At 55.3% G+C, this 16,423-nt stretch overlaps 1 protein-coding gene across 2 annotated transcripts in view; it reads left to right on the top strand.

Annotated features, from left to right (window-relative positions):
- Positions 1-16,423, top strand: part of cul4b (cullin 4B) — a 76,794-nt gene that overhangs the window by 21,266 nt on the left and 39,105 nt on the right. Inside the window, exons 6-8 of one of the 2 annotated variants that reach the window (XM_067997097.1) lie at positions 5,911-6,073; positions 6,155-6,244; positions 14,407-14,489. In XM_067997097.1, coding sequence (XP_067853198.1) covers positions 5,911-6,073; positions 6,155-6,244; positions 14,407-14,489 — 336 coding nt within the window. Of the gene's footprint in view, positions 1-2,526; positions 2,825-5,910; positions 6,074-6,154; positions 6,245-14,406; positions 14,490-16,423 lie in introns of those variants that run through there. The other variant, XM_067997098.1, reaches the window with a different exon arrangement.

Genomic DNA, 16,423 nt, shown 5'->3' with positions numbered 1-16,423 from the left:
AATGGTGTGGGTAGGGGGTGGGGTGGGGAAAACATTGGAAGGAACTTCTGTGCAGCATGATCATATATGGAATGCAGCATATGAGAAATAATTGAAAATGGATGAACTCTGCTTATATTAGCTTTGCGTTTTCACAGGATGAGCTCACTGTGCAACTGATCACTATGTAGCTGGTGCAACCAGGACAGAAGATTATATTTTTGAAGTAGTCCTGGTGACTTTGGCTGATAAGAGTTTACAAAATTTGTTAGAAATTAAACTCATTCTTGCAGTTTTAGGATGTTTGCAGATCTTGAGTCTCTTCTCACCACTTACCCCTTCCCCTCCCCACTTAACTCCTAAGGGCATTGGCTCCTTGCTAGGGATATTCTCTCACAGGCACCAGCAGCACTCCAGCAATTTATCCAAGCAACCAATTTTTAATGTGAACCATGCCAGTGAATGGTGTTGGGCAGGTTGTTAACTGCAGAGGGGAGTATTACAGTTGAGCCGGATGCTGTCCTCAACCAACATACATCTAACGGGGATCGTTGAATAGCAATGAGGAGCAGGGACCCTGGTTGATCGACTCTCTCTCTTCTCCCCCCACCCGTGGCCCCCCCAACCCCAGCCCTTGTCTAATCTTGGTGCAGTGAAGCCCCTTGTAGCTTACCTATCGCCAAGCTAGCTGAGATTAATTAAAGCAGCACAGACCGGGGTCGAACCAGTGACCATCCTTCTTTTCTATGGCTTAGCTTCTCACTGAGCCATTAGGAGAATAGGTCTCTGTGCAATATATTGCAAGTTGAAACTCTGCTGATGTCTGTGGATGTGTAAATGCAGGTATTGAACACTTCTTAAACATTTTTAAGATTGTGTGTTAACTGATTTGTTCGTAATTGCACCAAAACAACACTAGAATTAATTTAAAGCAGTTGCAGTATTTTCTGATCATCAAAATCTGCAGCTCAAAAGCAAATTTTCTTTTTCTTCTCATACTCCACATAACATAAGTAATGACGGCTAATGGAACGTAGTGGAATGTCGGCCCTTTTCAAGAGAGAATTCACAAATAATTCGAAAGAATTGTGATCAACACCATTTTTGTGGGTTTTTATGTAATTTTTTCCCTCTGAATATTTTTATTTAAACAATGACTTCAGATAGGTTTTCTTTTTGTCCCTGACCCATTCTCTAGTCATCGCATGCTGCTTATTATCCCCAAATGCATGAGTAAGGAGGTGATCTGCTTGCAGATGTTGGCTGCTCTGTGATCAATATGAGATGCACAAGAGCAGGTCAGATGAGTAATGTCCTTCATCCCTTCCTATGGCAAAGTTTCTGTCTTCTGTTCAATACCTGCTTCAACAACATAATAACTCTGTCTAAGGAGACTCAGTAATATTAACATTAATCAGTTTTCTTGAACAGCCTCTAACAGATGGGCAACATAACAATTAATTGCTTTCATGATTCTGGCCAAAATGGCACATTTTAAATCTAGTAAATTATTATACGGGAAAAATTATCAATTTGATTATGCTACAGTTCTATATACTGAAAAGGAAATAACTTTGAAGGCCTATTTTAGCTGTAGATTAGATTTGGTCCTTTTAATTTTCGCTCTAAAAGGAGACCGTTTTTGGAGCTTACTTTTCTTTGTAACTATTTGAAAATGGGTAGTAATGCCATGACTCTCGCTCGGAGTCTTGTAGGCATTGTTGTGGCCTCCCCTTCAAGTACGCTGTAACAGTGTCTCTAAAAGTCAGTGTCTTAATTATTTTCATCATTTCTTCTCTTCCACTCTTCCCATCTTCAATTGTGTGATGTAGTCAGTTGCATGTAAATTTTTTTGTTTTCCCTTGGAATCTTAGTTTATGCCAGTTCCAGTCCAAATTATACATTAAGTGCAGGTGGGTATTTTGGCCACCAGTGGCCATACTGTCTTGACCACAACATTGTCCACTGCAAATTCTGCCAGCAGTTCCAGGGGTTGGTGAAAAGATTTAGATTAAAGGAGCTCTAAAGATCATCCAGGATGGAGTGAGGTGGTACACCTTGAGTTGCTGAAGCTGCAGCAGCAACAAGTCAAGGGACTGTGACCAGTTGGAACCTTTTCCTCGCAGCCATTTGTTCCGATTGGGCATATGAGATATTGGGAGAACTTTTTCTTAGTTTCAACTACAAAATCATTCCCTTTGCAAAATGCTACACCACCAGATTCATTGAAGATCCACATTTGCAGGTAAGAGAAGCACCTTGAGGAAAGAACCATCCTTAGTTGATGCTCTGGAGCATGTTTTTAGACCTTCCTCCAACTGGGGGAAGAGGGTCCTGAGTCAAGCTAAATGAGTGCTTGACGCATTTTGTTTGGCAGCATTTTACAAGCTCCTTATTTGGAACCAGCATCTGTCGGCAAATCGCTCAAGGGACAGCCTAGAAGACATCGATAATTCCAAGGATTAGGTGTGCTGACCTATTTGCAACCCTGTCGTGGGCCATTTGATATAGGTCAGATTTCTAAGGCACTCTCCTTGATGTTGGCAGGTGCTAGTTCATTCTCGTCCAAAGAATCTGTGACCTGTGAACCATCTTACCTCTTCACCGCCCGTATGATCCTGCAGTGAGGTCTCCTCTAGAGCCAACGAGCCCCTGTTTTGGTGTGCCTTTCTTCGGCTGACACTAGTGAAGAGGTTATGGCATCAGATCATGGGGCGTCCACCAGGATCCTAATCCCAGGGCAGGTATCGTTCGATGCCTTCAGTGCAAAAGTCACTTCCATTTGAAGCATCAACATCCCTGGATCCCAGCTGCACAAAGGGAATTCTATAAATGAAGAAGTAAGGTATATTGCTCCCCTTCAGGGGAAGTAGTCCTTATTATTCCAGTAAGGGTATACTCCATGTACTACATATTCCACCTATAATACCTAACTGGGGCTTATTTATAGTCCTACTTCTGGGTTGAAAAAGCTTTTAATATTTTCTGTGTTAACAGTTTTATATGGTTCATGTCCCAGTATGTAAGAGCATTAATGTGTAGTACTAAGCCATACAGACCAGAATGGCGCAAGTTTGATTCCCAGTCTGCGTTGACTTAGATGGTCTTAGTTGGGGCAGCAATTGGGGCACCACAGTTGACCCCAGTGCTCCTGAATTAGTGCATAAATCGGCCACCGTTTCTGCTCCTGATTGCTCTCAAGGGACCCCTGCTAAAAAGTGCACGTCTGTGGACGTCAGGTGAGAGCAGAATTGGACTTGGCTGTATGCCCTCCACTGTTAAATAGCTTGCCCATACTCATTGTCTAGGCTCATATATAAAGAATGGCCACTTTAGTGACATACTGGAGACTTGCTATGAGCATTCTCAAGAAATTGAAGGTGACTAAGTGGGGGATACCCTTATAACACAAGCCAAGAGAAGGCCACTTAGGTTTCTACTGATTATCCCTTTCGAATTGTTTACCGTACATGTGATTAGGGCAAGTGATTTGTCGCAGTAATATTCTCGACTTACTTATCCCATGTAGTATGGTTTGCTGTCTGAATTTTGTGATTAGATTATAATGTCCCAGAGGCAGCTTATAGTCACGGATATATTTGCAACCTGACATGCGGAGAGTGAGAGGGGAAGCACAATATCATTGAGCTCAGCAGGTAGAAGTAATGGGAACAGGACGAAAGGCCGGCATGGAGAACAAGCTTGGAGAGGAGTAGAGAGACACTGATACAGCGAGACACCAGAACTGCCCTCGAGATTTTCAGGAATTTTTGCTGGAACAAATCACTTGCTCTATCCCTATGTTTTGTGCAGTTTACTGTCTGATTGCTACATCTAAATGTTAACAATTCACCTCTTATTGATGCTGTCTTTCTTGCGTGCTCTGTTATTTTCAGTTCTTGTCCATAAGCTACTTAAATAGTTGCTGCGTCATTTAAAATTATATAAATCAAAAGTAAAGTAAAATTTGGGTGCGTCTAACAATTGTTTCCCCTGTTCCTTCAGTTGATATTTCCGCCTTTGTTGATGAAAACCTATTATTCAGACTGAACTATGAATGGTCCTAGTGTATACCAACAAAAATCCGAATCTCACAGCTGGGTCAAAATTGAGCCAATAAAAAGCTAGGCAGATTGATGCCACCTAAAAATGTTACAGCTCAATCAAATTTCCTAGCATTTGTTGCTGCTTCCTTTTTGTTTGTTTTTGTATATCACTTTCTAGAAAATGCGTATTTGTGGGACTCTTACTGATGAAATGACAAGCATGAAATACAAGCATTGGCAGATTTAAGAACTGCAGTTGTCATTTCATACTGGGAATTCCTGGTTGCCAGAAGAAATTTCCATGTTTATTGAGAATGTGTATTCAGTGTCTCCTAATAGCAGCTGTTGTTTAATCATCTGTTTTTGTATTGTAATTTGTGATGAAATGGACTTTCAGGTTTATGTAGAAAATCTGCCTGAAATGTTTCTTTTTATTTTCTCCCCTTTCTCTCAAGGTGCTGGCTCCCTACAGGGGTATAGATCCACAGATACCAATTGTCCTCCAATACCTTGCACAAAGTGCTCATTCTTCATGTGTGAGCCTGGGCTGTGAGTTTTGGCAGGTTTTGATTGTGGAGGGCATCACAGTCGAACCTGATCCTGTCGTTACCTAATGCCCGTAAACACACACAGGAATTTTCCTGCAGGGGGTCACTGGATAATGATCAGGAGCGAGAAGCCTAATTTTATTTTTTTGCCCTCCCTAACCCCTTTCAGGTGTTCAGGCCAATTGTAGTGCGTCAATAATTTGTTTTTATATTGTAATATGTGTGATGAGATGCAGACTTGCACGTTTATGTGTAAAAGTCTGCCTGGAAGTTTTCAAACACAGTTTTTTGATTAAAGTAGCCAGCTCTTGTGCTATTTCTACACATTTTTGAAGGCCTGTATATAGGGTGGGGAAATCATTAGATTTTTGTCTTTACACTGTGTGCATCCGTGTGTACGTGTAAATACTTAGCCTTTTTTTGTGGGGGGTGGAGCCATTCCTTTACGTTAAGTTCAAGGTCAACTGTTTGGTTTTATATATGATTATTATTAGTATGAATATGTTAAAGAAGACACTTGATTTTGAACCATTAATCAGAAATTACAATCTACTTAATTAAACTGGCATCATGATCTGACTTTAGAAACTTTAGCATATTCAATTATAGTAAACTCGAAAAAAAAATGACTATCTTATCTCATGTGTTTATGGCAAGTTTTAAAGGTTACGATAGTCATTTTTTTCCAAGTTTTCTGTCATTGAATATGCTACTGTAACCTATAAAATGAAGATACGGCTCCCTGATGGCTCAGATGGTATTCAGTATATAACAGTCTTACAGATCAGAAGGTCCCAGGTTCATGTTGTAATCTATGTTGAGTTAACTGATCTCGCTAGGTACAGCAGGAGGGGTGCTACAATTGGCCTCAGCACCCCTGAGCTGGGAAGAATATCAGCCACAGTTTCTGCTCCTGATCGCTATGCAGTGAGCCCTGCGAGAAAGGGTTTTTTATAGTTATTGGGTGAGGCTAGGATTGGGCTCAGCTCTGATGCCCTCTGTGATCATCGGCTCACACGTGAAAAGTACCATTTGGGAGAGGTACTGGAGGGCTGCCAATACCTGTGGAAATGTACTGACTCAAGAGTCACATCTTCAGGAGAGGAAGTGAGAAAATTGGGTTTGGCATAAAAGGGTATAAAATATTTAGGGTTTCTAAAGCTTTGCAATCATTGTATATTGAACTTAAAATGATAAGCTTCTCCAGAGCAAGGTGATTTAAGAAAGAACAGTACTCTTACCTTAAAGCAAAATGGCACTTGAGTGTGCTAGATCTATTAATAGTCTCATTGTGATCATTAACAGTTCTTATTCATTTGAGCTGTTTTCATTTGTAGGGACATGGGCCTAGAATTATTCAGATCCCATGTAATAAGCGATCGGAAGGTTCAAAATAAAACTATTGATGGGATTCTTCTGTTAATTGAGAGAGAAAGAAATGGTGAAGCTATTGATCGGAGTTTACTTCGAAGTCTCTTAAGTATGCTATCAGATTTGCAGGTAAGATTTGAATCCTTTCAGATGTAGCTAATGCAGTTATTTTCATTTGTAACAGTTAAATCTATTTGTTTTCTCTTTTAGATATATCAAGATTCATTTGAACAAAGATTTTTGGAAGAGACTAATCGCCTGTATGCTGCAGAAGGTCAAAGACTGATGCAAGAACGAGAGGTATGCAACATGTTGTCTTTGCCAGCCCATTGAGAGGCAATCTTTTGAAGTAGCATATTGATGAACAAATGTACTGCGCCACAGAGCTGTAGAACATGGCATTACTTGGGTTATTACCAGCACACTAACATCTTTTTAGGAACGTGGGCCTGGAATTATTTATATCTTGTAATAAGCGAACGGAAGGTTCAGAATAAAGCTATTGATGGGATTCTTCTGTTAATTGGGAGAGAAAGAAAAGGTGAAACCACTGATTGTAGTTTTCAAGAAATGAAATATTTCCTAATGGAGAAATTGGAGCTTAAGTGAACAGAGATTTTCAAAAATATCCTGGTGAAGAAAGTCCCCTCTGTCTGCTAGCTGTCAGGTTCATACATGAAATCTGTTTAGGTAGTCTCAAGATCCTGGTTGTCCTATAACTCAAAACTGTCTGTAATTTGGCATTAATTGACAATTACACTTGGAGATGTCATGGGATGGATTGTGTGGCAAAAGGAAGAGATGTCAATTTTTTCAAGCAGTAGGCTGGATCCTTGTGACACATCTCATGAGTGGAACATGTCTGATGAAATCACTTTTGAGTCGGGCAGAATCATGATGAAATGCTATGTCCAGTCCCCAATCTATATTTTTTATTTCTTGGACACCATTTATACCTCAATTTAAAAAAAAACTTTCACTTTTTTTCCAACTCTGCTTTTCTTCTTTCCTCCACTTCCCTCTCTCCTTCTGCACTTCCCTCCTTCTGCACTTCCCTCCTTCTGCACTTCCCTCCTTCTGCACTTCCCTCCTTCTGCACTTCCCTCCTTCTGCACTTCCCTCCTTCTGCACTTCCCTCCTTCTGCACTTCCCTCCTTCTGCACTTCCCTCCCTCTGCACTTCCCTCCCTCTGCACTTCCCTCCCTCTGCACTTCCCTCCCTCTGCACTTCCCTCCCTCTGCACTTCCCTCCCTCTGCACTTCCCTCCCCCTGCACTTCCCTCCCCCTGCACTTCCCTCCCCCTGCACTTCCCTCCCCCTGCACTTCCCTCCCCCTGCACTTCCCTCCCCCTGCACTTCCCTCCCCCTGCACTTCCCTCCCCCTGCACTTCCCTCCCCCTGCACTTCCCTCCCCCTGCACTTCCCTCCCCCTGCACTTCCCTCCCCCTGCACTTCCCTCCCCCTGCACTTCCCTCCTCCTGCACTTCCCTCCTCCCTCCTTGTCGGTGGCAGGGTATGGAATTTGTGGTCAAAGCTCAAAATGATAGCTGCAGTCTTCCCATTGTTTCACTGGAGGAAGTTGTGGCTCATCTGGAAAGCAGACAGGTGGCCTCAGACACAGAAGTAGTGGAGACGTAGATTTGTGTGCCATCAGTGTACTTGTGGAAGCTGACCCCATTTCTTCAGATGATGCCGCCAAAGTGTACGGTGGAAGGGTGGAGAGGTAGATTTGGGTGTTGTCAGCATACGTGTGGAACCTGACTTTGTCATCAGATGATGTCGCTAAGAGGCAGCATGTAGATCAGCAAGATGAGGGGCACAAGGTCAGATCCTTTGGGGAATCTAAAGGTAAAGGTGCAGAGGCTGGAAGAGAAGCCATTGCTCGTGATGCTCTGGCTATGAACAGATAGGTAACAGTGGAACCAAGCCAGGGCAGTCCCACTCTGCTGAACAACAGCTTTGGGGGAGTATGATGTCGTCGTCTGTGTCAAAGGTTGCAGAGAGGGCAAGGAGGGATAATGCAACACTGCCACAGTCACACAGGATGTCATTTGTGACTTTGATCAGGGCTATTTCAGTGCTGTGGCAGAGCGGAAACCTGATTGAAGACATTCAAACATGGAGTTATGGGAAAGATTTGGGAGGTGGCAAAGCCTTGGGGGAGATTTGGCTTGATGAGGAAGGCGGAAGCAGCAGAGGCAGTTTGAACGGATGGTCTCAATCTTAGTGACGAAATCCATGAGCTCTCTGCACTTGTTGGTGAGCGTGGAGGGGGCAGGTAGTGTGGAAAAGATGCCAGGGATTATCTGTCATCGCCAGGATGATCCTGGAGTTGTGAATGGTTTTGGCAGAGAAGAGTGAGTTCCTGATGGTGCTTGTTGTGGTCCAGCCAGATCTGATGATGGATGTCTGAAATATTTGTGCACCAGATACGTTGGAAGTCTGTGCCCTTTGGACTTGAGGGAGTGAAAATAGGGGCCATACCACTGGGAACAATCAGGATGGGAGAAGATCAAAGGTTTTATCGATGGAAGGGAAAAAATGGTTGAGCAGGTTGACAGTTGCAGAAGTATTTTGTTGAGTGGAGGCCAAATACTAGGCATTTAGCAGCTTGAACATAGAATTGTAAATGATTTGGGAGAGTTAATTTTTCCAAGAAAAATGGTCGTTGATGGCCTTATCTGTTACCAAGATCATGGCAATACAGAGGCCTCATGAGATGGCATGGTCAAGGGCATGGCCGTGAATATGGGTAGGAGAGATTATTTGGAGGGTGCGGTTCAAGGAGCACAGCAGGGCAGTGGAATCAAAGGAGAGAGGGAAAGGTGAGTTGAAATGGAGATTGAAATTACCAAGGATGAGGAGTAGTTCAGTGCAGATGCTGAGGGAGAGTATCTTGGGGTGGTGTTTGGGGGATGGTAGAGAATGAGAAAGGAGTGGAATAAAATGAGCTACTTGAGGAAGGAGAAGGTACCAGAGAAGTATAGGAAGAGACCAAAGTGTGACATGGTGATGAGGGCCACACCGCCACCATGGAGGTTTGGGCGGGGCAGGTAGTGGAAAGTATAGCCAAGTGGGGAGGCTTCAGTGTGGTGAGAGGTGACACCACCAGTGAATCGAGTATCAGGCAAAGCCAGGATGTCATTGGAACCGTCCACAACAAGGTTGTGGTGTGCAGTGGCCTCGGGTGTTTGTGCACACCAGCAGAGGAGCGATTAGTTGGAATGAAACCCGAGGACCAAGAGCAGTGAAGTCCAGGGAAAGTGAAAGGAAAATCCATGCAGATCGCCGATCTCCACCTCCACTCTCACCCTATCCTTTTCCCCCGCCGCTTCTCGCTCCCCCCCCTCCCCGCCGCTTCTCGCTCCCCCCCCTCCCCGCCGCTTCTCGCTCCCCCCCCCTCCCCGCCGCTTCTCGCTCCCCCCCCCTCCCCGCCGCTTCTCGCTCCCCCCCCCTCCCCGCCGCTTCTCGCTCCCCCCCCCTCCCCGCCGCTTCTCGCTCCCCCCCCTCCCCGCCGCTTCTCGCTCCCCCCCCTCCCCGCCGCTTCTCGCTCCCCCCCCTCCCCGCCGCTTCTCGCTCCCCCCCCTCCCCGCCGCTTCTCGCTCCCCCCCCTCCCCGCCGCTTCTCGCTCCCCCCCCTCCCCGCCGCTTCTCGCTCCCCCCCCTCCCCGCCGCTTCTCGCTCCCCCCCCCTCCCCGCCGCTTCTCGCTCCCCCCCCTCCCCGCCGCTTCTCGCTCCCCCCCCTCCCCGCCGCTTCTCGCTCCCCCCCCTCCCCGCCGCTTCTCGCTCCCCCCCCTCCCCGCCGCTTCTCGCTCCCCCCCCTCCCCGCCGCTTCTCGCTCCCCCCCCTCCCCGCCGCTTCTCGCTCCCCCCCCTCCCCGCCGCTTCTCGCTCCCCCCTCCCCGCAGCTTCTCGCTCCCCCCTCCCCGCCGCTTCTCGCTCTCCCCTCCCCGCCACTTCTCGCTCTCTTCCCCCCCCCCCCCCCGCCGCTTCTCCTCGCTCTCTCCCCCCCCCCCCCCGCCGCTTCTCGCCCCCCCCCCGCCGCTTCTCGCCCCCCCCCGCCGCTTCTCGCCCCCCCCCGCCGCTTCTCGCCCCCCCCCCGCCGCTTCTCGCCCCCCCCCCGCCGCTTCTCGCCCCCCCCCCGCCGCTTCTCGCCCCCCCCCGCCGCTTCTCGCCCCCCCCCGCCGCTTCTCGCCCCCCCCCGCCGCTTCTCGCCCCCCCCCGCCGCTTCTCGCCCCCCCCCGCCGCTTCTCGCCCCCCCCCGCCGCTTCTCGCCCCCCCCCGCCGCTTCTCGCCCCCCCCCGCCGCTTCTCGCCCCCCCCCCCCGCCGCTTCTCGCCCCCCCCCCGCCGCTTCTCGCCCCCCCCCGCCGCTTCTCGCCCCCCCCCGCCGCTTCTCGCCCCCCCCGCCGCTTCTCGCCCCCCCCCCCGCCGCTTCTCGCCCCCCCCCCCCCCCGCCGCTTCTCGCCCCCCCCCCCCCCGCCGCTTCTCGCCCCCCCCCCCCCGCCGCTTCTCGCCCCCCCCCCGCCGCTTCTCGCCCCCCCCCGCCGCTTCTCGCCCCCCCCGCCGCTTCTCGCCCCCCCCGCCGCTTCTCGCCCCCCCCCGCCGCTTCTCGCCCCCCCCCGCCGCTTCTCGCCCCCCCCCGCCGCTTCTCGCCCCCCCCCGCCGCTTCTCGCCCCCCCCCGCCGCTTCTCGCCCCCCCCCGCCGCTTCTCGCCCCCCCCCGCCGCTTCTCGCCCCCCCCCGCCGCTTCTCGCCCCCCCCCGCCGCTTCTCGCCCCCCCCCGCCGCTTCTCGCCCCCCCCCCCGCCGCTTCTCGCCCCCCCCCCGCCGCTTCTCGCCCCCCCCCGCCGCTTCTCGCCCCCCCCGCCGCTTCTCGCCCCCCCCCGCCGCTTCTCGCCCCCCCCCCCCCGCCGCTTCTCGCCCCCCCCCCCGCCGCTTCTCGCCCCCCCCCCCGCCGCTTCTCGCCCCCCCCCCGCCGCTTCTCGCCCCCCCCCGCCGCTTCTCGCCCCCCCCGCCGCTTCTCGCCCCCCCCCCCCCGCCGCTTCTCGCCCCCCCCCCGCCGCTTCTCGCCCCCCCCCCCCGCCGCTTCTCGCCCCCCCCCCGCCGCTTCTCGCCCCCCCCCCGCCGCTTCTCGCCCCCCCCCGCCGCTTCTCGCCCCCCCCCGCCGCTTCTCGCCCCCCCCCCGCCGCTTCTCGCCCCCCCCCGCCGCTTCTCGCCCCCCCCCGCCGCTTCTCGCCCCCCCCCCGCCGCTTCTCGCCCCCCCCGCCGCTTCTCGCCCCCCCCCGCCGCTTCTCGCCCCCCCCCGCCGCTTCTCGCCCCCCCCCGCCGCTTCTCGCCCCCCCCCGCCGCTTCTCGCCCCCCCCCGCCGCTTCTCGCCCCCCCCCGCCGCTTCTCGCCCCCCCCGCCGCTTCTCGCCCCCCCCCCCGCCGCTTCTCGCCCCCCCCGCTTCTCGCCCCCCCCCCGCCGCTTCTCGCCCCCCCCCCCCCCCGCCGCTTCTCGCCCCCCCCCCGCCTCCGCTTCTCGCCCCCCCCCCCCCCCCGCCGCTTCTCTCCCCCCCCCCCCCCCCGCCGCTTCTCGCCCCCCCCCGCCGCTTCTCGCCCCCCCCCGCCGCTTCTCGCCCCCCCCCGCCGCTTCTCGCCCCCCCCCGCCGCTTCTCGCCCCCCCCCCGCCGCTTCTCGCCCCCCCCCGCCGCTTCTCGCCCCCCCCCCGCCGCTTCTCGCCCCCCCCGCCGCTTCTCGCCCCCCCCCCGCCGCCGCTTCTCGCCCCCCCCCCGCCGCCGCTTCTCGCCCCCCCCCCGCCGCCGCTTCTCGCCCCCCCCCCGCCGCCGCTTCTCGCCCCCCCCCCGCCGCCGCTTCTCGCCCCCCCCCCCCCGCCGCCGCTTCTCGCCCCCCCCCCCCGCCGCCGCTTCTCGCCCCCCCCCCGCCGCCGCTTCTCGCCCCCCCCCGCCGCCGCTTCTCGCCCCCCCCCGCCGCCGCTTCTCGCCCCCCCCCGCCGCCGCTTCTCGCCCCCCCCCCGCCGCCGCTTCTCGCCCCCCCCCCGCCGCCGCTTCTCGCCCCCCCCCCGCCGCCGCTTCTCGCCCCCCCCCCCCCCGCCGCCGCTTCCGCCGCCGCTTCTCGCCCCCCCCCGCCGCCGCTTCTTGCCCCCCCCCGCCGCCGCTTCTCGCCCCCCCCCCGCCGCCGCTTCTCGCCCCCCCCCGCCGCCGCTTCTCGCCCCCCCCGCCGCCGCTTCTCGCCCCCCCCCCGCCGCCGCTTCTCGCCCCCCCCCCCCCGCCGCCGCTTCTCGCCCCCCCCCCCCGCCGCCGCTTCTCGCCCCCCCCCCCGCCGCCGCTTCTCGCCCCCCCCCCGCCGCCGCTTCTCGCCCCCCCCCCGCCGCCGCTTCTCGCCCCCCCCCCCGCCGCCGCTTCTCGCCCCCCCCCCGCCGCCGCTTCTCGCCCCCCCCCCCCCCCGCCGCCGCTTCCGCCGCCGCTTCTCGCCCCCCCCCGCCGCCGCTTCTCGCCCCCCCCCCCCCCGCCGCCGCTTCTCGCCCCCCCCCGCCGCCGCTTCTCGCCCCCCCCCGCCGCCGCTTCTCGCCCCCCCCCGCCGCCGCTTCTCGCCCCCCCCCCCCCCGCCGCCGCTTCTCGCCCCCCCCCCCCGCCGCCGCTTCTCGCCCCCCCCCCCCGCCGCCGCTTCTCGCCCCCCCCCCCCGCCGCCGCTTCTCGCCCCCCCCCCCGCCGCCGCTTCTCGCCCCCCCCCCCGCCGCCGCTTCTCGCCCCCCCCCCCGCCGCCGCTTCTCGCCCCCCCCCGCCGCCGCTTCTCGCCCCCCCCCCGCCGCCGCTTCTCGCCCCCCCCCCGCCGCCGCTTCTCGCCCCCCCCCCGCCGCCGCTTCTCGCCCCCCCCCCGCCGCCGCTTCTCGCCCCCCCCCCGCCGCCGCTTCTCGCCCCCCCCCCGCCGCCGCTTCTCTCCCCCCCCCCGCCGCCGCTTCTCGCCCCCCCCCCCCGCCGCCGCTTCTCGCCCCCCCCCCGCCGCCGCTTCTCGCCCCCCCCCCGCCGCCGCTTCTCGCCCCCCCCCCCGCCGCCGCTTCTCGCCCCCCCCCCCGCCGCCGCTTCTCGCCCCCCCCCCGCCGCCGCTTCTCGCCCCCCCCCCCGCCGCCGCTTCTCGCCCCCCCCCCCCCCGCCGCCGCTTCTCGCCCCCCCCCCGCCGCCGCTTCTCGCCCCCCCCCCCCGCCGCCGCTTCTCGCCCCCCCCCGCCGCCGCTTCTCGCCCCCCCCCCGCCGCCGCTTCTCGCCCCCCCCCCGCCGCCGCTTCTCGCCCCCCCCCCGCCGCCGCTTCTCGCCCCCCCCGCCGCCGCTTCTCGCCCCCCCCCCCCGCCGCCGCTTCTCGCCCCCCCCCCGCCGCCGCTTCTCGCCCCCCCCCCCCGCCGCCGCTTCTCGCCCCCCCCCCGCCGCCGCTTCTCGCCCCCCCCCCCGCCGCCGCTTCTCGCCCCCCCCCCCGCCGCCGCTTCTCGCCCCCCCCCCCGCCGCCGCTTCTCGCCCCCCCCCCGCCGCCGCTTCTCGCCCCCCCCCCCGCCGCCGCTTCTCGCCCCCCCCCCGCCGCCGCTTCTCGCCCCCCCCCCGCCGCCGCTTCTCGCCCCCCCCCCGCCGCCGCTTCTCGCCCCCCCCCCCGCCGCCGCTTCTCGCCCCCCCCCCCGCCGCCGCTTCTCGCCCCCCCCCCGCCGCCGCTTCTCGCCCCCCCCCCGCCGCCGCTTCTCGCCCCCCCCCGCCGCCGCTTCTCGCCCCCCCCCCGCCGCCGCTTCTCGCCCCCCCCCCCGCCGCCGCTTCTCGCCCCCCCCCCGCCGCCGCTTCTCGCCCCCCCCCCCGCCGCCGCTTCTCGCCCCCCCCCCCGCCGCCGCTTCTCGCCCCCCCCCCGCCGCCGCTTCTCGCCCCCCCCCCGCCGCCGCTTCTCGCCCCCCCCCCCCCCCCGCCGCCGCTTCTCGCTCTTTCTCCCCTTCCCCCCCCCCCCCACTGCCGCTTCTCGCTTCCTCTCCTCCCCTCCTTAAACTATCTTGTGGAGAAACACTTGACCTTCATTCATCACTTTTTGTTTTTCTGTCACTAATTTTCTGCCCTTCCATTCCCTTCTGTCCTGTAGGCATGACTCCTTTTTGGTATGGTCCATGAATGCCCTTTGACCTACCCACCCTCCCTCTTTTCTACCCTCCCCTCCCCCCCCCCCCCCCCCCCCCAATATCTAGCCAATAAATGCTGAGTCCAATTGGATCACTCCTACTACATCTTAGTTCATCCACCTTAGCACAGCTGGAGATCAAACCTGGTACATTCTTGTCTGTGTAGCTTAGTGCTGCGCTCGGCATTTCATTTACCTATTGGGCTGTAATGTTCAAAAGAATATTGATGGTGCAATTTCAGTATTAAAGATTCTGCTGTTAATGATAGGAATTTAATTCACCTGCAGGTCATTTGGTTAACTTACATTCTCTTTGTTCTACTTAGGTTCCAGAGTATTTGCACCACGTTAATAAACGTTTAGAGGAAGAAGCAGATCGGATTATCACTTACTTAGATCAGAGCACGCAGTAAGTACAAATTTTGAAGCAATTTAGTCATTGCAGTTTATGATGCAATGCTTATGTTGGTTAGACAAGATAAATTTGGATGAAAAAGACCCTTTGGTCCATTTTATCTCGTACTTCCAAAATACCAACTCACTGTCTTCCCATTATAGCATCCAACTGTTTCTTGCACGAGTCCAACGTTCTGGCGTCAACCACCCTGTAACTTGCTCCAACTGTTCTTCACGCTCTGCAAAAAAACTTCCTGACATCTGTCCTAAACTTGCCTTTCACAGCCATGAGCGCACATCTGTGGTATTGCACATATGATTATAAATAAAAGTATGGTTAAATAGTGGGACTAATTGGATAAATCAAAAGCAAAATACTGTGGATGCTGGAAATCTGAAATAAAAACAGAAAATGCAGGAAATACTCAGCAAGTCAGGCAGCATCTGTGGAGAAAGAAACAGTTAACATTTCCGGTCGATGACCTTTCGACAGAACTGGAAGAAGTTGAAGATTTAACAGTTTTTAAGCAAGTACAGAGCCTGGCGAAGGGGAGGGGAGAAAAGAACAAAAGGGAAGGTCTCTGATAGGATGGAGGGTAGGAGTGATTAAATGACAAAAGAAATGATGTGCATGGCAAGGAGGATGGTAATGGGACAAGCAAAGAAACAAAAGATGGGTTTAAAGGAGCTGTAAATGGCAACAGCAGAACCATTACCAGCAGCTGCTGTCCGAAAAAATGGGAGCAGTGGTTATGATCTGAAGTTATTAAAATCAGTGTTGAGTCCAGAAGGTTTTAAAATGCCTAATCGAAAGATGAGGTGTTGTTCCTCGAGCTTCCGTTAAGCTTCATTGGAATAGTGTAGGAGGCTGAGGACAGAAAGGTCAGAGTTGGAGTGGGTTGGAGAATTAAAATGGTACACGACCGAAAGGTCAGGGTCATGCTTGCGGACGGAGTGGGAGGTGTTCAGCAAAACGATCACCCATCTGCATTTGGACTCCCCAGTATAGAGGAGACTGCATTGTGAGCAGCAAATACAGTACACTAAATTGAAAGAAGTACGAGTAAATTGCTGTTTCACCTGGAAGGAATGTTTGGGGCCCTGGATAGTGGGAAGGGAGGAGGTGGAAGGATAGGTGTTGCATCTCCTGCGCTCTCACGGGAAGTTGCCGTGGTGCAGTTATAAGATCATAACATAAGAAATAGGAGCAGGAGTAGGCCATATGGCCCCTTGAGCCTGCTCTGCCTTTCAATAAGATCATGGCTGATCTTGGACCTCAACTCTACTTTCCCGCCCGATCCCCATATCCCTTGATTCCTTTAGAGTCCAAAAATCTATCCATAAGATATAGGAGCAGGAGTAGGCCATTCGGCCCGTTGAGCCTGCTCCGCCATTCAGTGAGATCATTGCTGATCTGATTTTTACCTCAACTCCACTTTCCCGCCTTTTCCCCATATCCTTTGACTCCCTTGCTGATCAAAAATTTGTCTAACTCGGCCTTGAATGCATTCAGTGACTCAGCCTCCACAGCTTTTCGGGGTAAAGAATTCCAAAGATTCATGACCCTCTGGGAGAAGAAATTCCTCCGTCTTAAACGGGCGACTTCTTATTCTGAGACTATGCCCCCTAGTTTTAGATTCCCCCGTGAGGGGTAACATCCTCTCAGCATCTACCCTATCGAGTCCCCTCAGAATCTTACATGTTTCAATAAGATCTCCTCTCATTCTTCTAAACTCCAATGAGTATAGACCCAACCTGTTTAATCTTTCCTCATGAGACAACCCTTCCATACCCGGAATCAACCTAGTGAACCTTCTGTGAACTGCCTCCAATGCAAGTATGTCCTTCCTTAAGTAAGGGCACCAGAACTGTACGCAGTACTCCAGATATGATCTCACCAGCACCCTGTACAGTTGTAGCATGACTTCCCTGCTTTTATACTCCATT

The sequence above is a fragment of the Heptranchias perlo genome, chromosome 15 (assembly GCF_035084215.1).
Source record: "Heptranchias perlo isolate sHepPer1 chromosome 15, sHepPer1.hap1, whole genome shotgun sequence".
NCBI classification, from domain to species: domain Eukaryota; kingdom Metazoa; phylum Chordata; class Chondrichthyes; order Hexanchiformes; family Hexanchidae; genus Heptranchias; species Heptranchias perlo.
Note: the sequence above shows the minus strand (reverse complement) of the source record. Positions and strands in the feature narration are given on the sequence as shown.